We start from the raw sequence: 21798 nt of genomic DNA on the forward strand, positions 1-21798 counted from the left end.
CGATTCTGGTCAAAACAAGTTTTTTGGTCGACCTAAGTGTCTTAATTGGATGAAAAACTCATCCACCCAACTACTCGGGATATAAGTTATCGAGAAGTATCATCATAACTTCCAACAGTGAAAGAGTTTGAGGTCACTTATCTCTTATTCTCTTCTTTCTAATCTTAATCTGGTTTCTAATCTCAATTCTATTTACCGCATTCTACCCGAACTGATTCATTATAAAATAAATTTGCTATCGATTCACATTACAAATTGACAATCACAAATTCAACATAAACAGACTAAGGGTGATTGGGGGGGGGGGGGGGGGGTTGGTTTGTTGTTAGAGTGGAATGGAGGGAGAGGCACAGCCACCTTATGGTCATTTTCTGTCGAAAGGAGACAAAATAAAACTCCATCGAATAATTTATTGTTTTTTTTTTATTTCAATATCTCCATAAGTCTAACACGTCAGGGTGACTTCTTTTATAGTTTCATATGCACAAAAAAGTAGAGAAAAAAAAAGATATTACAAGTCGTTGAATAAAATCATTAACGCTTATCTCGCTGAAAAGTGAAAACAACACATTTTTTCTCTTTTCAAATTGATTTGAGGATGGATTAATCAAAAAGCCAAGCAAGGACACTTCCTCCATTTATCTCATGCATCGAGCTTGCGCCAAACGGGCATGGAACATTTATGAACGAATAGAATACATCTAGGTTAAGTTATTTTTACAAATTACTGATTGAAAAACCGAATTATTAGAATAGAGTTATGCGTGAGCAAAAGATACTGAGTAGAAATTCCAGCTAAAACATTGAAAACAACAAAAAACAACAACTGCTTTGGGTTAAGTGAGCCAACTGAAGCAATGGGAGTTCATTGTGTGGTGTTACTTTAGAGTAATATGATAAGTAGTACAGCTGGGAGCTTTTACAGCCACAAATGGTCTGGTTGTCTGCGGTGGGTTGAGTCTATTCTGCTATGATGGCGCTTCGTTCAGTTCCTCCTCTGCAACATTTTCACTCTGGGGTGCCAGAAGGGATCATCTAGTGTACAGGGACATGCAGTGAAATGATGCCAGATAAATGCCAACCATGAAGCCCAGGGGGGATACTTATCTGGTGCTGTTTCTGTTCATTTACTGCTGCTGGAATTATAACCCAATGATTATTTCGGGCGGCGCTCTTAATTTGTGGGAGCAATCTTCGAACAAGAACGAAGAAGGGAGCATTTTGTGATGTTGTGTTGTTGTTCTCTTTGACACTATAGTGTGTTCCTTGTCTGTTCACACTGTTTGTCTTATGCTGGTATGATGTAATTAGTGATCACATGAGTGTTTGCATGATGAGGGAACAGGTCACTGCAGTTGAGAGTGAGAGCGACAGGGGCACTCGTGAGTCCACACTCTTCAGCGTCGACTGGTCTGAACGAAAAAAAAATACTGTTACTCAAAAACTTTCACCAAAATAAAGGAAAACACCAGCTATTTGTTTTCCAAAAATGCTTGCTCAGATTTTTATCAGTAAAATTAAAATATGAAACAAAAACTGCCCAAGTTTTGTGAAATACCGGGGTTGACCAAAACTTCTACTCATACAATTACCACAAATAAAAACTTTGGTCACAACTTTCCGTAAAAATCCATCATCACAATATATTATATGAAACCTATGATAAACATCTTGCCAATCATGAAAATTATATGATCATTCAAATAATTTCACCAATCATTCAGATAACAAAATTTTTTTTCGTGTTTCGCTTTACACTTTCATGTTTAGTTGGAAAACCCAAAAAACAGAAAGCACAGGTTGAGTAGCAAGAATCTCAAAGATTTATAATTGCTTATAGTTAACAAAATATGCTATTCGACGAATTTATAACCTCGTATAATTGTTACTTTTTCCACGAAATTATAATATTCTATAACAAATTATGGATCTACCTAACAATTCCCCCCCCCCTATGGTACCTAATTAAGAATCTCTCCCCCCTATAATTGAACAAGGCAATTTAAAAAAAGGCAATATTTCTTCCCTAAAGTTCATTTTACATGATTATTTGCTAAGTGTAACAGCTACAGTGCTGCTTTAAATTATCCGGACAAAACGAACAAATTTCTAGAAGGGTTAAATTTCCAAAATTTGTATGAGAGAAAATATTTTTGCGTGATAGTCAAGAAAAGTGATAAAATATTTATTATATATATTATATATTTTATATTTACTATATAAAACCCAAAATTTTTGCTTATAAACAATTTTCAAACAATTTACTCAAAGTTTCGGAGATTTAGCCTTTGTAGAAATTAGTTGGGCTCTGTTTGAGGCTTCTTGTGATATATATTTATCATCAATTAACAAAGTAGTTCCAGCGTAACTTTTGATTAATTGAAAAAAGCCAAAATTAACCAATTTTTGGGTGAAATTGTGGTTGAGAATTTCGGTGAAAAAATGCACCATACTAATTCTGTTGAAACTCTAAGCAAATTTTGATCTCTTCACTTTTGTCTAATCTTAACCCAGTTTGAGGAAAACTCAAGTTTGTTTAAAAGTTCAAGATTTATTCGTTTTGTCTGGATAATATAAATCAGCACTGTATTGCCAATTAGAACTTTCTCGGTTTCAGAATTTGCTGCTTTCTGATTGGCTGAAAATTCGACTAAATTGCTAGTAATTTGCTAGCTGAACCTACTTAACAATTTCCCCCTTTTGTAAAAGGGGGGATTGTTAAGTAGATCCCAAATTATAATTGATTTTAGTTTCAACAAACTTTCTCATTAAAACAAGATGACTGTTTATAATCAATTTTTTCTCCAAACGATATCACACTAAAAGATATCTAATAACGAAATGAAAATTTGCTGTCAAAAACAAAAACTCTAAACGTGAGATGTCTTGTCAATCTTTGGTTCATCTGAACAAAAAAGTTTCCCATGAAACAGAAGTCAAAGACATCACTTCATTCAAATGGTATATAAACGCGGTAGATGAAAAACGACCATTTTTAGAGGGGGATTGCCCTCCCCACAGGGATTTGACCCCCTACCGACCCAAAGGGTCACCCTTTGTCTTATTTTGAGACATTCATATTTTGTTGCGGACACTAAACATTTTCTAAAAGCGCCTCTGACGCCAATATACACTAACTTTGAGTGGGTGCGCACGACAAAAACGCAATCTCTGATTGTTCGTCTCTGATTGGCTAAGTTTAACTAATCAAAATTAAGCAACATGCCTAGGAGTCTCAATCAATTTTTCCAGCAAACGAAAATCAAAACGGACAAAGATCAGTATATTGTATAAAGCTCTTTGAATTTTCAAAACAATTAGGGATGAAATTAACCCTTTTTGAGAAAACATGTTCGAAAAATAAAGTTTATTATCGCTGTCATACCCACTCGTCCTCTCTGTCCCCGCGATCGGCTCTGAAAGCCAACCCGACCAGATCAGCGTGAAATTGTTCCAGGTTTTCCGTTTTCTTCTGTTTTCAGAAGATAAAATTGTGTCTTTCGAACGCGACAATTCTGGTTGTTACGAAATTGTCTTCTAGTGTTGTAATTAGCTCTCTTGTTGTCACCCCGTGTAGTAAAAGACCTGGGCGTTTTTGCTGAATTTGACGTTGGCCCTCGGCTCCTCCCAGGCAACGAAAAATGTAACTTCTTACTTTAGCGTCTGCTTCATCCCATCGGAATGAGTTGCATAGGACTCCCTTTTCTCGGGCTTTCACCACGTGGTTTTCCCAACCAACTCTCTTTTCTTGATTGCGAACCTCCCGATTTTTCCTCTGAGCGTCTGTTTCTCCGTTTATTTTGACCTCATATATCGGTTCTGTGGGCTCGACGAGTGGAGGTATATTTCTTTGAAGATTTCTTACTTCGATCTGGTCTTTGGCAAATAATGCCATCTCAAATATAGCTGCCCACTTCGACCATTCCAGTGGTGGCTCGCTTGAGGCTTTCTCCCAGAATGGGTTGATACTCAGAGGGTTTTTCGAGTATCCTGCCGACTGCGCCATGCCGTACCTCAACGTATGAGCGTGAGTATAATGAATCCGAACGGATTGATAAACCTAGTGTTTTTTTGAATTTGAATAAAACAGCTGTTGTTCAGAAACATAAATTATCGTCTGAAACCTGCTCATGGACCTTAGTCGGCATGCAGCCGTATCAAGGTTAACTGACCAAACAATATATAATTGAATACGTTAATCGAATTAATAAATAACAGCGATAATAAGTTTATCAATCCGTACCGGATGACACTCCGTCTTCTTTAGAGATTTTAAGTTTCAATTTTTTGATTTCTATAGTCCCTTGAGGACTCATATGCATTTTCTCCCTCTTGTCTACTGTTCGCTATTTCATTGGTTCCTCCACTTCTTGATTTTCCATTTATAAGATGTCCATTTTGTTCGGGCTTTCATCTGACGAAATGGGGTCGATAACTTCGTCCGTTTGTTTCGCCTTGTTTTTTGGGCTTATTGCATCCAGAATATTCATGCACGCTTGATATTCTGGTCATTTGTCCGCGAAGCCCATTTCTTGAATGAGCGATTTGAGGCTTGGATTCGTCGGTGGGTATATTTGATCTGATGGCGAATCAATGTTGAAATTTACAAGCTTTTTGTGTGTGGCTGACTCATCAATGGTATTTATCGATATACTGTCCCCAAAAGATTTTGCCAAGGTTGGGTGACGTTGGCGAGTGGAGCGTCTCGATGGTGCCATGTTCGCCTAAGTTGTTGCTGGCGGTGTTTTTTTTGTTGGCGATGGTTCGACGACTTGTCTCCGTGTCACTATGGGTGTTTGTTTCCGTGGTCGGGGCTTGGCTTTTGTGCTTTTCTTCAAAGAAGAAAGACTCATTCCTCGCGGTTTGTCACAGGGACGTCCACCCGTCCTCTTTCCCGTTGGTTTTCCCCGCCGTTTGGCTGGGCTGTTTTTTTTTGTTACTCTGCTCCTTTAGCTTTGTTTGCTCATTGCTTGTCAATTTTGATGTCAGCCCTGTTTCTTCATCTTCCCGGAACATACTATGTTGAGGCGCTGTTGGTTCTCGATGTCTAAAAAACAAAGACAAGGCCCTGATCTTCGTGCCGATTTGTAAGCTACGTAGTCACTTAACCGTGATGGTCAACACGGTCCGTAGAAGAAAGGATTAGTTACAAAACCAACCGCACTATTCCCTAAAAGTATAGGTTGTTTCCCGAATGCCTGTACCCATGCTGTATTTGGTGTGTGTATGTTAAAATTTTTTCCATCGGTTGTTTTATATTTTTGTTGGAAATATTTTACTTTAGTTGCGATTCGGATCGTCTTTCTTGCCACTTGTTCTGATCGTTTGCTCACGTTTTTGTCTGTGGGTTATTGTATTCTTTTAAACTTATTGTTTAATTTATCTATATTTATTCCTATGTTACGTTTGCGTTTCGCACCTGGTGTTTGTTTTGATGTCTTGTCTGCCACACTTGGCCAGTTGGTTGTGGTTGTAGTTGCTGTCGTTGATTGATCGAAACTTCATCCTCCGACCAATGTTGCAAGTCGTGCATGTTTTCAGCTGGCAGAGGCGGCTTTGATAGATTTTTTCGATCTAAACATGCGTGTTTTGCGTTTTCCCAGTTAAGATCGGTGGGTGAACTAGTTGTTGCCAAATGTGACAGAGGAGTATTTGGTTTTCTGCCTATGCGTGATTCAAAAGGTGAAAATTTGGTTACACCATGTGGTGTTATGCGCAAAGTTTTTATTTTTCCAGCAACCTCCGAAGCTAATTTGTATGGTATAGTCGCCGGATCTATTCTCATACCCCCTAAACGACGTTTTAATGTTTGTATCAATCTTTCTACCACCCCTATGGTTCTATGATTGTCAACCGGTGCAAAAATTAACTTATAATGATTTGTGTTACAAAAAAGTTGGAACTTTTCCGCTCTAAATATTTGTGCTTGATCACATATTAGCCGACGGAGTACTCCATTATTTGAAATATACCGTTGCATAAATTCTATGGCGACATCTGCTGTAGTATTCAAAACAACCTTTGCTTTCGGAAATTTTGACCATTTGTCTATAGCAACGAGTATGTAAGCGTCCTTATTTAATTCATCGGGGAGGGGCCCGAAAAGTCTAAATGTACTTCCTCATTTGGTTCTACTACCGAATCCAATTGGATTGAATGATATTTTTCTATTCTTGGTTTGAGGTTTTAACCCTGTTCTCTACAGTGCTCGCAATGTTTCGCCATCTGGACGATTGATCGGTGGATGTGTGGAAACCACACGTTTTGACATAAAACCAGCATTGCGGCCGACCCTGGGTGTGTCAAGTGTAGGCTTTCCAGTTTTGTCTGGCGCAGCTGTGTTGGTATAACGATGCGTTCGTCAATCAGCAGACAGTCCTCCCGTACTTGTAGTCTGTTACGGACTTTCAACCAATATTGTCCGTAGGCGGATTTTGTCGCTTCCCAATTCCCCTTTTTCATAAAAAAGATAAGCGGTCTGAGATTTTTGTCGATTTTGATAGCTGCGGCGATGTAGTTGAGCCCCAGAACCTTCTGCAGTAGTTGTCGGAACAGCGGTGTATCCTCCTCTGCTTCCGTCATTGTTGTCTGATTAACGGTTGCTACTATCCCTTCTGTAATTTCATGGTGGCTAGCTTCCAGTTGTGTGGCTTTCGGTTGTGTTCCTGACATCGTGGGCGGTTCTTCATTTGGGGCACATTCCTCCTGGCTTGCGATGTCGTAGTTTATTCTACTCACAAACACCTCTTGTGTCTCCGGCCGTTCTTCCCTATAATCTGTTTGATTTGCCACCAACATTTTATCGTTGTCCGTCTGTATTGCCACTGTTGTCTTCTTTTTTGGGAAGCGCTGTTTTACTGGTCGTGGATTTTCTTCAGTAATTGTCCGGAAGTTTTTGACTGGTGGTGGCATTGATGATATTAATTCTCTGGCAGCCATGACGTTTATTTGTGTAGTTGCCGATGCCAAAGTGTTGGCTTTTGCTTTTTTTTCATTGGTTGTCGTTTGTGCCACCAAAGATCAGAGAGGATTTCTTCTCTCATTGATGTCCCCTGCCAGTTGATTAGTTTTTCCTCCATTCGATCACGTGTGTTTAGTGATTTCAGTTCGTCCGGAATGAATCCGCCTTTGCGTTGTTTGAGATCCGGTCTTCTATTCATAATCGGTTGTCTGTGGATGAATTTGACGAAATTTGTTGAATTTTTGAAAGAAACTGGTGAATTTTGTCTCGATCTTGTTTTTTTTTGCGTCAGAGCTGACCAATTTGCAGAGTGATTTGAGCAGAGCTGATCCAGTTTTTGTTTTTGCAATTGACTGCTTGCGGAATTTTTGAAAAAATGCTTATTCAAATCAAGTTTTGAAGTGCTAATTGTTGTACTTTTATATTCCGCGCGCTTTTTGATCAGCTGACACGGTGCCAGATTCTGATTGGCTCACTCATGAAGAATGACGTTGTCAATCACCTCCAAGGTATTTATGAATGTATCAATTGATGCAACAACAAATTCCTCATCATACTCGCTTGGGGGTATTGCCAATCCAACTGGACTTCGTGACATATAGTCAATTAGTCCCATTTTGTTACCGGCTAAAAGTTTGATATCGAAATGGAATGGGATCAATCTGGTTAATCTACTTTGACTGGTTTTTGATCTTTCTCTTGCGTTTAAAGAGCTGATTAAAGCTTGGTGGTTTGTGATGACGGTGAAATTTTTCCCGTACAGATAATATTTGTAGTGTTCAATTACCCACACTACACCGAGTAATTCTAGTTCGTTGACTGATTTATTTTCCTCGAGGGAATTAAAAACTCTTGCAGCCTAAGCAATTGCCACCCAACCTTCTGGTGAATATTCTTCGAGTGATGCCCCTATTCCTGATGTAGAGGCATCAGTTACTAAACGTGTTTCTAGATATTGGTTAAAATGTTTTCGTTTAGTTATTTCAGATACTAATCTTTTAATGTTCTCAAATGATGTATTGTGTTCCGGTTTCCAGTTAATTGGTTTATTTTTCAGTGTGTTTTTCAATAGTGGCCTCAATGCTGCTGCTGTTTGTGCTAAGTTGGGGATATACTTGATGATGTGGTGTATAGACCCCATGAATCTTTTCAATTATTTTAATGTTTTTGGAGGGTAGAGCTTCTTAATTGATTCTGTTTTTCTTATCAAAGTGTAGTGCCCTCGCTATTTATAAATTACCCTAGCCACTCATCTTGTTTACAAGCAAACTTACATTTGTCCAACAATATGACGAGATTTTCACCATCTAATTTTTCCAGAATCGTTTGTAGTTTTCGTTTGTGTATATCGATTGACCACAATCAATATGTCGTCTAAATATGCGTAGGTGTTTGAACAGTTTGTAAGTGTGAGATCGATGGCTTTTTGAAATTTAGCCGGCATAACCATGAGGCTGTAATATCCCGTTTGGAAATGGTAGGTTCCTGTAGCGTTGCCACCAATTAAATTGAAATTGCATTGTTCCCGAGTTGGTTTGTCTAACGGGATTTGTGAATACGCGTAGCGCAAACCCAGTGTTGAGAATAGAGTTTGCTGATTGTTGTTCGATTTAATCCCTGTGCTTTGTTGTCTATTAGTAGATCGATGGGCATTTGATATTCAATCTTGAAAATAAAATTATTTATCTTTTTTGAGTTTAACGCCAATTTTACCGTCTGGTCTTTTCTTACTGTAATCACGATTGGACTAATGAATTGTCGATCGGAACATTTATCCAGTTTTATTATGTGTTTTTGCTCCATGAGTTTTTTGAGTTCTTTGTCTACTCGTTCTTGTAGATGAACCGGGACACGGCGTCCTTTCTGCTGTATCGGATTAAATCTTTTATTGAATTGGGTCCGCATTACGTGCCCTTTGACTTTGCATAGTTGTGGATAGTTATCTTTTACCCATTGTTTGATTTCTGGGTTTGGTTGTTCTTGTTCACGTATATTCAGCACGTCCTTTTGTTTCGGGTTTTCTTGTACTAGTTTTATTCCAATTTGAACGAGGATGTTCCTGCCTATGTTGTTTGCTTTTTGGTTATCTACGATGAATGGAGCAGCTCTTATTTTCTAGCCTCCTGATTCAATTGCCACTATCAGTCTTCCTTTTGCAACAATTGTTTCGACAATGTAGCATGCTAAGTTCCGAGCCGTATCTTCCGGTGGAATTTGTTTCAGTGTTACGGTTTTTTTATTTCCTTGTAACTGCTGGGCGGTTTTTCCGTTTAAAAACGACATTGGGCTTCTGGAGTCAGCGATTGCAAGTAAGTCTTCTGGTTTTGTCTTCAGCTTAATGATGTGTCCGTTTAAATCCTCCTCGGACAAATTTATTGCGTGCTTTAACAAAATGCTTCTGATATTGAAATCACTGAAAAATTGTCGACGTGATACTCCTCCCAACCATTTTTGACGTAAAATCAGCAAACGCGACTGGGTCGAGTTCGGTTCCTTGACTCTCTGATTCGGTTTCATCTTGTTCCTCTTCGTTGTTACGGTCTCCCAGATAGTTAACAGTTCTTGAGCGACACACTTTGGCAAAATGGGCCCGTTTGGCGAATTTAGAACAAATTTCATCCTTCGCGGGACATGATTTTGAGTGGTCTTGTCCGAATTGGTTACCACGTTTGTAGAATTGCTTTTGAGTGTTAGAATATTGGTTTCTTTGCTGTTGGGACTGACCTCGTGCATTTTGTTGACCTCGAGGTTATGCGCGTCCCCGAAAATTTCCGCGCCTTCTTTGAGGTATCTGATTGTTTGCAAAATTACCTCGTCCCCGTGTGGTGAAATAGTGTATTGGTTCCTGTTTTGTAGCTGTTATCTGATTTCCCAACGGATTGGTTTTCATTGGGCGGCTATGTCGATCCCCTTTTCTCTGCGTATAGCATACTCATACGCCTCTTGTAGGGTTCTTGTTTGTGCGAGTAACTCTTCGGCTATCTTTTCCTTGTGCATGTGTGCCGTAAACATGTCTCGCACCTACTCGTCCTCTCTGTCCCCGCAATCGGCTCTGGAAGCCACCTCGACCAGATCAGCGTGAAATTGTTCCAGGCTTTCCGTTTTCTTCTGTTTTCTGCAGATAAAGTTGTGTCTTTTGAACGCGACAACTCTAGTTGTTAAGAATATGTCTTCTAGTGTCGTAATTAGCTCTCTTGTTGTCACCGCGTGTAGTACAAGACCCGGGCGTTATGCTGAAATTGGCGGTGGCCCTCGGCTCCCAGGCAACGGAAAATGTAAATTCTTACTTTAGCGTCTGCTTCATCCCATCGGAATGAATTGCATAGGACTCCCTTTTCTCGGGCTTTCATCACGTGGTTTTCCCAATCAACTCTCTTTTCTTGATTGCGAACCTCCCGATTTTTCCTCTGAGCGTCTGTTTCTTCATTTATTTCGACCTCATACATCGTTCTGTGGGCTCGACGAGTGGAGGTATATTTCTTTGAAGATTTCTTACGACCCCATCTTTGGCAAATAATGTCATCTCAAATATCGCTGCCAACTTCGACCATTCCAGTGGTTGCTCGCTTGAGGCTTTCTCCCAGAATGGGTTGATATTCAGCGGGTTTTTTGAGTATCCTGCCGACTGCGCCATGTCATACCTCAACGTATGAGGGTGAGTATAATGAATCCGAACGGATTGATAAACGTAGTCTTTATATGAATTTGAATAAATTAGCTGTTGTTAAGAAACATAAATTATCGTCTGAGACTTGCTCATGGACTATAGTCGGCATGCAGCCGTATCAAGGTCAACTGACCAAGTAATATATAAATAAATATGTTAATCAAATTAAAAAATAACAACGATAATAAGTTTATCGATCCGTACCGGATGACAATCGCAGTGAAATCTGACAACTATTTCGAAACTAGAAAACGATCACCTTTTATTTGACTCTTTCCTGTTAGATTGCGGAATTTGTCTTGATTCTAGGGAAACAATGAATTTCAATTACAAAAAACGCAAAAATGAAACCACAAAAATTTAAATTTGAACCGGTTTTTCCTCAAAAACATCAAACCATCACTAGCTATAAAATGTCCAAGGAATCAGCAGACAGCATAAAAATAACTGAGCTTGACTGACTGATATGTTTCAAAAAAGACAGAATTTTTTCCAGATTATCCAACTTTTATGCAAATTTGAGAACAGATGACGTATATGAGTCACTTAACAGCCAAAAATAACTAAATATGCCTCTTGATTTGAAATTGATGCTAAATTGATGAAATAACTATAACCAATCAAATTCAAGCAACACGGTCAAGTTTTTCAATGAATATTTCCGCCAGGTGAACATACTAATCGAAAAAGATCAGTGGAATGGCTTCAGTATAACAAAAATTCTACTTTTTTGGTCAAACTGGCTGACAATTTTAATGGCTTGAAGTTTAAATTGAAGTACCTGAGCATTTAGTTCGAGTTTGATTGACCAAGAAGCCGTCCAGGTTCAACCAATATAATCATAGTTCAAGATGATGAAGAAACACTGAATTTTGATCATTTAGTGCATAACACCCCCGTATGGCAACAGTCAAATTTGTATTAAATGATAGAACTTGTTTTTGAAGTAGTTTTTGCAATTTGAAAAGAAACGCGGGACAGAAGCTAATAGTTTAAACTTTATAATGATCACAAGACTGCTCGTATTAGGGCAAAGCCCTAAATGTTCCGATTGCCTTTTAAAGTCTATGGAAGCAGTAGTAACTTGAAAAAAAAAACGTTTCGTGAAATGTATCCCCCCACACGCCCTATAATTTATAAAGTGATAGATTTTGCTTCTAGTAACAAACCAGTTATGGCAAATAAGCTTCTTTCACCCAATTTGGAACGAATTCTAAGACATGTTAAATCTCCGAAATTTGTCAGAACCCACCCCTAGCACAAATATTCCATTACCTTCGTTACAAAAATCGGAACAATTACAACAAAAAAGTTCATCAGAGCAATCCTTATCTAAACAATACTTCTCATTTACCCAAAAGAACTAACTTTACGCCAAAATTCCTAGTTCCAATACGAACGTAGCAATTTAAATGCTTGCCCGTTAAACTCAAATGCTAGGTCGGTAAACTTCTAAAAAAACGAAAACCAGTAAATAAATGCACAGAAACAGAAACTTGATTGCAAAATGTGCTGAATTTGAATCTAGTAGTGTCGGTAACCGAGCCAACCGCATAAACTTCGGACTAGATACGGTTCGAAATTTCGATATACGAATGCTGTTAACAAAATAATTGGGCCACGTAAACACTCCACCAATAGGCTAAACGAACTATCGCCACCCAAAAAATCAAAGCTCCCGTTCGAAATATGCCATTCAGAAAAATTAATAATTTTTGTTCAAAATACTAAGTTGATCGACAGAAACATAAACTGAATAATTTCAATTTGGTAGAAATTTTTATTTTTGTTCGTAGTTGTTGAAAAGGTATCAATTATATGGTAAGATTAATGACCAGCAAAAAAAAGAAAGACACGTTTTGAAGCAAATATGAAAAACTTCGGCTTAAAAAATTTCGGGTCTGAAGGAAAAAGTCATCACTTTTCAAAATTTTTTGAGTTTCGTTTTGCTCAGCTTAAATGATTGTTACTGGCAGTGACTCAAACCAATTTGCCTGCACTGAATTGCTTTGACACATTCTTTCATTGCAGCTCAGAACTTGACTGATAATGGTGAGTGGTGGGACAAAAGAGAGAACAGAAGAGGTTATATGAAGCATAGTGTGGTCTAGTTGACAACAATTGTGCGAATAGCGGGTGAACAGATCAGAGGTCACATGGAGGGGGGGGGGGGGTTAGATTGCATACTAAAAGACATAAACTGACCTGTCTTCTCTGAAACACACCCTACTCCAGTTAGAATGAACGGATTGGGGCAAAGTGTACTGGCTGCTAAAAACCCTCTTATTCAACCACACACGCCTCTAAAGAATTCATTAAGAACTGGCACGCGCATAAAAATATCAGTTTCAGATCAGCCCAACTTTATTTCTCTCTCTCTCTCTCTCTCTCTCTCTCTCTCATTCCCAGATGGTTAGAATGAGCTATTTGGCCTTGTCTGACCATCACTCTGTGCTGATCAAACGAATGTTCAGTGTGTGAATGAGTGAGATGATGACTTGCCTATTAGGTTGAAGCTCCTGCTGAGTGTGTTCTCAGAGTTGGGGAGGGAGAGGGAGCAGGTGTAGCATCCCTCCTTGTCAGAGTCGAAGTTCTTGATGGTGAGGGAGAACACTGTCACAGTCTTCTGCCCCGCCCCCACTCCTCCCTCGCCCATTCTGCTGGTGGGGACCAACTCAGTGTCCTCATCCGGTACCACTTTCTCCTCACGCACCCCCTCTTTTCTCTTCATGTCACACTGAGCCCCACCACTCACTCCATCCCCATCATCCTCCCCACCCATCCCTGTCTGCGGTGACTCCACCAGAGTTCTCTTCCACTGGAACAAGGCTGTCTCGGGCTCCACAGGGGGGTTTGCCTCGAAGGCACAACTGATGGTAGTGGAGCCAGTCAATTCCACTGCCACAGGGTCCCTGTTGTCTGTCGATTCTGCTTCCAGGAATCGAGCCGCAAACTTAACCCCCAGAGTTTTCTGCTCGGAGGGGAACTCTCTAATTTGGGGGTAGTCGAACAGACACCGGAATTGGGCTCCATTCAAAGCCTCCTTCACACTGAAAGTGAACTCTGTCGCCCCATCTTCTGGCTGAGGAACAGTGGACGGCACTTGCCTGGAAAAAAGGAACTAGAAGAGACCTAGAAGATAAGAAAGTATCCCTGTACAATATCCCTATAATATTTGTACAATATCCCTATCGCGAAAGAGTAAAATTTTGAGTGAACAAAACCGTGCTATTATTCTTGCTAGACGAGTGCTCTCACCATTTGACAGTGGGCACAATTTTGTCCCCCAGCCGTGTCTCTTCCGAGGGGGGAGTGCAGGTGAGAGTGACTTGTGATCCAACTTCTGCTGCTTCCAAGGGCATGCCGGATAGAATTGGCTGGAAGTTAGCGGGAAGCACCAGCACTCCAAACGCTTTCTCCGCGCTAGACTTGTAAGGACTCCCATGGAACAGTTCGCAGCAGTAGAAACCACTGGAATCTTTCGAAACCTTGTCCACCACCAGAGCACTACTGGACCCAGAGCCAACCCTGTACAACTTATCGTTCCGTTGGCTGCCTGGGATGAAGATGGGTTCAAATATGACTCCCTCAGAGTCTGAACTGCGCATCCACTTGAAGTTGTCATCAAAAGAGTTGGAAGTGTCGCAAGGAAGAGTGACTGACCCCTCCTTCTCCCCCGCCACCGCCAGCCTCGCCTCCAAACTGGCCCCCGCTACTAGTTCGTGACACTGCTTCGTATCTGAAACAATCTACAGCTAGATCAACTGAAGCCGTGTAAAACTGTTGAATAACTACTCTAAGTGGAAAACAAGAGGCTTAGTCTGCAGACAATTGGATATCAACAAACACACAAAAAAAAACGAAATGTTTGCTTCACTATGAAGTTCACAACAAAAAAGTCTCCTCATTAAAATTTCAAGGTTTTGCAGGTCGCCTCACTTTCAATAAAAACGTATCTGAGATAAACGGCCGAGTTTGAGACCAATGGGTCAAGGAATTTCTTTTTTTTTTTACTGGTAACATTTTGTATTTTGTTATTGAAGGCTATGATTCACCCTGTAAAGTAGCAAATGACATAGAATGTGAGCATAACAAAGCAAAAATCAAAATGCTAAATTACAAATCCTAGTGTGAGCAAACTTTGAGACTTTTTCCTCAAAACAAAAAACCACGTTACCTGAATCAGTAAAAAAATTGATCTCTTCAATAACCCGTAAAAAGCAAAACTACCAAAGACGACAGGTGTTAAATGGATACGGGAATCGGAAAATACTGCTGATTTAAATCAACAATTTCAACTTTTGATTTTCAAAAACAAGACTACAAAAATTAAAAAGCTTTTGAGTTTCGAATATTTTTTAATTGATGAAATTACACGCGTTGTTTAAGCAAGCCAAATTTCAAATTATTGTAAGCCAATGGTAGCCAAAATACAATTTATTGTAAGCCATTGGTAGCCAAAATACAATTTATTGTAAGCCAATGGTAGCCAAGTTACAATTTATTGTACGCCAATGGTAGCCAAAATACAATTTATTGTAAGCCAATGGCAGCAAAATTACGATTTATTATGAGCCCATGGTAGCCAAAATACAATTTACTGTAAGTCAATGGTAGCCAAGTTACGATTTTTTGTAAGCCAATGGTAGCCAAAATACAATTTATTGTAAGCCAATGTTAGCCAAAATACAGTTTATTGTAAGCCAATGGTAGCCAAGTTACGATTTTTTGTAAGCCAATGGCAGCCAAATTACATTTTATTGTGAGCGGCCAAATTACAATTTTTTGTTCCGACTTTCAAAATCATCATATTTATGCTTGGGGAGAACATTTTATTTGGTCAAAGTTTTCCAATCAGGCTATCAGTTTTCATTCAAAAACATCATACCCCGCATTGGAGATATTAACTTAATTTTACCTTCAATCATATTACCTAAGTTTTACCTTCATATTTTACCTTCAATCATTTTTGTTTAGCCTTGCGGGTTTGAAAATTGCCAACTTGACTATGCGATGGACTAGAAATTGTGCGCTGTGAAAATTTCATTTATGACGCTGACCCGCACGGAAGTTCTATAGATAATAACGTTAGAATCGATTTTCGTAACCAAAAAAATTGCTATTATTTTCGACTAAAATTACATTCAGGGACCACTCAATCGATTATAATCCATTGTATTGAATTATTCTTAAATGAGTCACATCAATTATAACTCATTTAAAAGCCATCGTAACGGATTTTAGGGAACTATAGCCTGTTTTAATTTTTTTACCAAGTTATCTGCAAATTGTGCAGTTTTTTAGCTTTACTCAAAGCTTACTCCATTTCTAAATCTACTAGCCCCCAATTTATGAGGGGGCGGAGGACTTACCGGCACTCAGTAAAAAGAGAAAATGGTCGATTAAATTACAATTACAATTATACTTTTATCAAAATTATAATTAATCATGAGCACCAAATTTAGATGTTTAAACGATTTATAATCCATTATAATTGTAAATTACTATTAATTTTATTTGATTATAATTTTTCCGAAAGTTTCTCATAATCTCCTATAATAGATTAAAATCTTTTTCTTTGTCAAAATCGCTAAAAAAGAGATGTCTTGTCACTTTTTGGTTCATCTGAACACAAAGTTTTATAGAGATCCCTTCATATTAGATGAAAGTTTCCCGCAGTAGGTGAAATATAACTCTTCCAAATAAATTATGAAACTAAAGCAGTGTGCTGATAATTTGGTGGTCAAAGACTTTTAAAGTGTGCATCAAGAAATCACAATCAAAAAGAAATAAAAAACAAAAACTATATGAGTTTGAATTGATTTGAAAACGGTTAAAACAATTTTCTCAATTTTTACATAAACCAACGTCTACGAAAAGCATAAAAATATATATAAACAGTACAGGTCCAAGGTTGAAGACAAAATAGCAATCAAAAGGGATTATAAACGATTATAAGTGATTAAAATCGATTTTTATAGCAAAATAAATGAGTTAAAAATTTGGATAAAAATAATTAATTATGATCAATGATAACGTTTTATAACTGACAAAATATTATTTCAAAAGAGAGATTATAATCGATTATTAATTGATTAGAATCAATTTTTTCTCAATTAAGGAAGACTGGTACTGAAATCAAGGTTCAGGTTCTGAAGATACAAAAAAATACCGAAACATATCAGATTATAATCGATAATTAACGCTTGAAACTGGATGCGGGTTGATGTGCATGGGGCGTCATTGTGTATCGGGGGAGGGATAATAATACGTAAGAGGGTAAGTGTATGGATGGGGTAACAGAAGGTGGCACGGCAGGGACTGACATACGATTTTTTCTCAGGGAGGGTTGGATGTTCACCATAAAATATTAAAGTTTTTCGATCATTTCTAATTCAAGCCAATTAAATTGTGTTTCTGAGCTCCTCAAATTCACAATGATAAAGACTTCTTTTTGACTAAATTCTAGGTGGGAGTAGAAAACAAGTAAAAGGTATTACAATGATTTTTTCTGCTGCGGCTAGATATAAACCTCAATTTAACGGCTGCTACTTGAAATGTGTTGAAGTTAATGGTTGCAATGTTCAAGTTCTGAAAATATACAGAAATGCTTGAAAAGACCCAAGCATTTACCTTGAAACTTTATAAACTATTAACAGCCAACGGACAGTTGGACCAGAGTCAATGAACACAAGTAAGCTGAAAAAAAACCTGACCTGTTTCTCTTGTCTCAACTTTTGAACTTCCAAGCAAAAAAGAGATAGCCTTATAAATTTTCGATTTTTTAGGCAATTTATGATTGACACTTTTTTTTGATAAAAGTCACCCAATTTGAGAAATAAATAAATAAATTAGGAACCTTACGTTACTGGAGTTCGTTTTGCCGAGTAATCTGATAGTTAATTTCAATTTTCAAATTTAGAGGTTGACCACGTTTTTCGTTTTATTTTAAATGTTTAAAAAAATTGAGAAACATTAGAAAAAGAGTTGTTAGAATATCATAGCTTTTTGAAAGAGGCAATAGAGGCTAAGAAGCGAAGTGTGAGAGTTGAGAGTCTGGTAGAAAAGTGCAAAGCTGTATTTGAAAAGTTGATCTCGAAGAATGAATCTTTGACAAAAATAGCAAAAACTTGTCAATATTCAAGCAAACTTTTAAGTGAGTTGGAAGCTTATTTACACCGGATAACTGTATAACTGATCAAGTAATCCAACAGGCCAGGTCTTACTTTAATTAACTGTCTTCAGATGATAATCTGAAGCAAACTTCTATCGATCAACAGCCCCCGCAAGATCTCTAAAAGCTGCGCCTCTACGATCTAGTCGTCTTCATAGTAAAAGATCTAAGGCAAGTTCAATGACTCCCAGCTAAAGAAAGAAAGAGATTCTGCTTGCAAAGCTGCAAAGAGGGCAGAAAGAAAGACAAAATGAGGCATCTTTGAGATTGAGAGAAGAGGAAGGCAGACTAGAGAATGCGAGAATAGGAAAATGGAAGCTCATCGTCAAGAGAAAGAACGGGAACCGGAGCTAAATTTTAAGGGAACAAAAATATCAGGAACTGCAATATCAGATCAGCAGAGAACAAAGTAGGCTTCAAATCAAAAAATTAGCTGAAGAGAACAGGAAAAAGCTAGCCGAGGCCAAAATAGCAGAAACTGAATTTCAAGATGACATCACTGAAAGCAGGAACTGCAATACCAGATCAGTAGAGAACAATGTAGACTTCAATTCGAAAATTTAGCTGAAGAGAACAGGAAAAAGCTAGCCGAGGCCAAAATAAAAGAAACTAAATTTCAAGATGACATCATTGAAAGCGATCACGATACTCGCAAGTCTGAATTACCATTTGTCATTCAATTATCAGGGGCGATCGGTGAGCGAACTGCTGATTGGGTTGACAATACAGTAGCGGAGACTGAATATGAAACTCTGATAAGTCCAAGCTGTAATGATGGACTGGACATTCGATGGTCAATTCAACAGTTCTGGTTAGTTCAGTTGATCCAAATTTTGCGGGTATGGCTAGCGCTTCATCTGAAAAAAGCGTGCCATTCTTCGGAATGACAACAGCAACACCTAGCGTTTTTATTCCTTTACAAAGCGGTTCGTCGGTAGCTCCCTGTTTTACAGCGTTTGTGACGTCATGTTTACAAAATGTTCCGCTGTCTTCCTATACGTACGTCTCCAATAATGCAGCTAATAGTGTCTTTTCTCAAAGTACATCTTTCATTCGACACTCGATGTGCATTAAAGCATCTGCTGCTTCGAACTACCTAATGAAATCGGATGCATTTATTTGCAATAACATGAATAGCCAAATGCTTCACTCTCAAATTCCTTCAAGCACTCAACCGTCTTGCTTTGCATTCAACTACCAACCTAGAATTTCAAACTGCGTGCCTGTTGCTAGTCAATTTTTGGATTGTACGTAAAATAAAAGAATGCTGCAAAATGCCGGACCGGATAACATGAACGCTTTTACACCCTTCACAAGCGTTGGCGCTGTATACTATACTGCACCTCAAAGTATGCCACAAAATCCGCCAGGTTTCCAACAGCCTGCTCAAAGTCCAGGCTACATACTCGTACAAGCAGTTTCAACAGACACACTGACTCGTCTTTTTTTGCAATCTAACCATGTAACGCTCGAAGACTTAGCCGCCATTTTTTCTATGAACAGGAAAGGCCCATTACCTGAATGAAAGCTTACCCAGTTTAATGGTGATCCTCTAAGCTGGCATGAGTGGTTCCGAAAATTTAGGAGCGTAGTTGTTTCCGCACACTTGACCAACGATGTACAGCTTACTTACTTGAAAACTCTTGTTACAGGTAAGGCAAAAACCGCATCGAAACTTCTGAATTTGCTTTTTGTGGTGACTTGTATCCTGATGCTCTTAAAACTCCTGAGCGTAATTTCGGTCAACGTCACACAGTTGCGAGCGCTCATTTAGATAAACTGAGCAGCTTTCAACCACTTCAGATGCACAACTCCGAGTGTGTGATTGAATTTGCATTTACGATATTGAGCTTGGTGGCAGTATTCAAGTCCTTTTCCTACTACTCACAGCTTGAGAGCTCGTCGGTCCTCAATCAAACGATCGCAATATTACCTCCTAGTATGAAAAAAGCTTGGGCTATGCATGTTGTCAGACGACATTTGTCCCGACCATCGTTAGTTGAGTTCAATGAGTGGTTACAGGAGAAAGCGGACACACACAAGCGTATGCGCACATTATCAGGTAAGCCGAGAACTGAATAAAATACCAAGAGCAAGACCGCTACTAATCTGTTCTCTTCGACTGTGCGCACAGAAACCAGTGCCAGTTTTCTACATTTTTTTGCTTGCAAGGGCAAGCATCAATTGTGGAAAAGCAGCGTTTTTAAAGAGAAGACAGTCACGCAAAGAGCCAAGCTGTGCATGGACAATAACGTTGTTTTGCTCGCCCAGAAACATACCCGTACTTGCAGCCCTTAACATCAGTCTTAAGATATTCAGATGTAGAGACAAGATGTTTAGTGTTTCATCAGACTTTTGGAGTACTTTCATAGCCGGGATCAAAACTCTCCTCTGGCCATTCATTTAGCCCTTGGTTGGGTTTTGAGTGGTCGTTTACCTTCCACGTCTGGTTTAGTCTCCTCTTGCTTCAAATGTAACATTGAGGATGTAACTCTGGTCGATCAAGTCAAGTCCTGATATGAAATGGAGTCATATGGTACATACAAAACCGTTGATGCCAGATCATCAGCCGATAAAAGAGCCACTAGCATTCTTGAAAACACTATGAAATGCTTCGTGCAGATGATATTGTCGAATAACTTTTTCTCCGCACTCATTCAGCTCAAGCCATTGGAGAAGCGCTTAAGTAAAGACTATTCTCTGCGCCTCCGTTATCAGAAAACAATATTTGACCTTGAAAAGGCTTATGTCATTCAAGTCGAAGCGCGTGACCCAAAAGCGCGCGTTAATCGTGAGTGGTACCTACCGCACCACCCAGTCATCAACTCAAACAAACCGGGAAAGATCCGAAGAGTGTTGAACGAAGATTTCAACTTTCATGGACTTTCACTCAACAAATCGCTTCTTGTCGGTCCAGATTTGTGGCAAAGGTTACTGTATGTCTTATACAGCAAATACAGCAAATAAAAGAGATAAATTTGCTGTATTTGCCGACAACGAAGGAACGTTTTTCCAGGTCGGAGTCTGTCCGGACGACCAACCATCTTTGCGTTTTCTATGGTGTGAAGACCCATCAACTGAAGTGATGTTATATCAATACACTCATCAAATATTTGGAGCGCCTTACTCACCAACGTGCAAAAATTTCGTTCTACAACAAACAGCTAAAGAAAATGACTCCAAGGAACCTACAGCCGCAGCAGCTGTTTGCAAAAAAGTTTTCATGTATGACTTCTTCGACTCCATGCCGAATGCTGAACAAGCCGTGAACCTAAGTAGAGAATTAGTAAAGAAGTTTACTAAAGGAGGATTTTAGTTGACCAAATTTATCAGTAATGCTCCTGAGATCTCAAGGAAGCTGAGCTTGACTAGTAAAGAAATCCAAAAAAAGTTAAGGAAAAACTCCTAAGTTCCGATAGCTCGTCTCATGCCTTAGGCCTGAAATGGGATCACATAAAAGACACCCTGGTAGTAAGTCGAGATAAAAGTCTTGATAAGCAGAAAAACATCACACAACGAACCGTCCTTAGTTTTGTGTCATCATTGTTGGACCCCATTGGTCTTGTTGCGCCGTATACGGTACAAGCTCAGCTAAAGAAAATGACTCCAATGAACGTACAGCCGCAGCAGCTGTTTGCAAAAAAAGTTCATGACTGACTTCTTCGACTCCATGCCAAATGCTGAACAAGCCGTGAACCTAAGTAGAGAATTAATAAAGAAGTTTACTAAAGGAGGATTTAAGTTGACCAAATTTATCAGTAATGCTCCTGAGATCTCAAGGAAGCTGAGCTTGACTAGCAAAGAAATCGAAAAAGTTAAGGAAAAACTCGTAAGTTCCGATAGCTCGTCTCATGCCCTAGGCCTGAAATGGGATCACATAAAAGACACCCTGGTAGTAAGTCGAGATAAAACTCTTGACAAGCAGAAAAACATCACACAACGAACCATCCTTAGTTTTGTGCCATCATTGTTGCGCCGTATACGGTACAAGCTCGC

General features: G+C 39.0%; 1 protein-coding gene across 4 annotated transcripts in view; it reads right to left on the minus strand.

The window, feature by feature from the left end:
- Positions 1 to 215: 215 nt before the first annotated feature.
- The window catches only part of LOC134845553 (uncharacterized), a 53639-nt gene continuing 32056 nt past the window's right edge, over positions 216 to 21798 (minus strand). For all 4 annotated transcript variants that reach the window (XM_063862491.1, XM_063862489.1, XM_063862490.1 and 1 more), the window contains 3 exons: positions 13887 to 14367; positions 13131 to 13735; positions 216 to 1412 (listed from right to left, as the gene is read on the minus strand). In XM_063862491.1, the coding sequence (XP_063718561.1) occupies positions 1315 to 1412; positions 13131 to 13735; positions 13887 to 14367 (1184 nt within the window). In that variant the 3' untranslated portion in view covers positions 216 to 1314. The remainder of the gene's footprint in view (positions 1413 to 13130; positions 13736 to 13886; positions 14368 to 21798) is intronic.

Source organism: Symsagittifera roscoffensis, chromosome 5 (assembly GCF_963678635.1).
Source record: "Symsagittifera roscoffensis chromosome 5, txSymRosc1.1, whole genome shotgun sequence".
Taxonomy (NCBI): Eukaryota; Metazoa; Xenacoelomorpha; order Acoela; family Convolutidae; genus Symsagittifera; species Symsagittifera roscoffensis.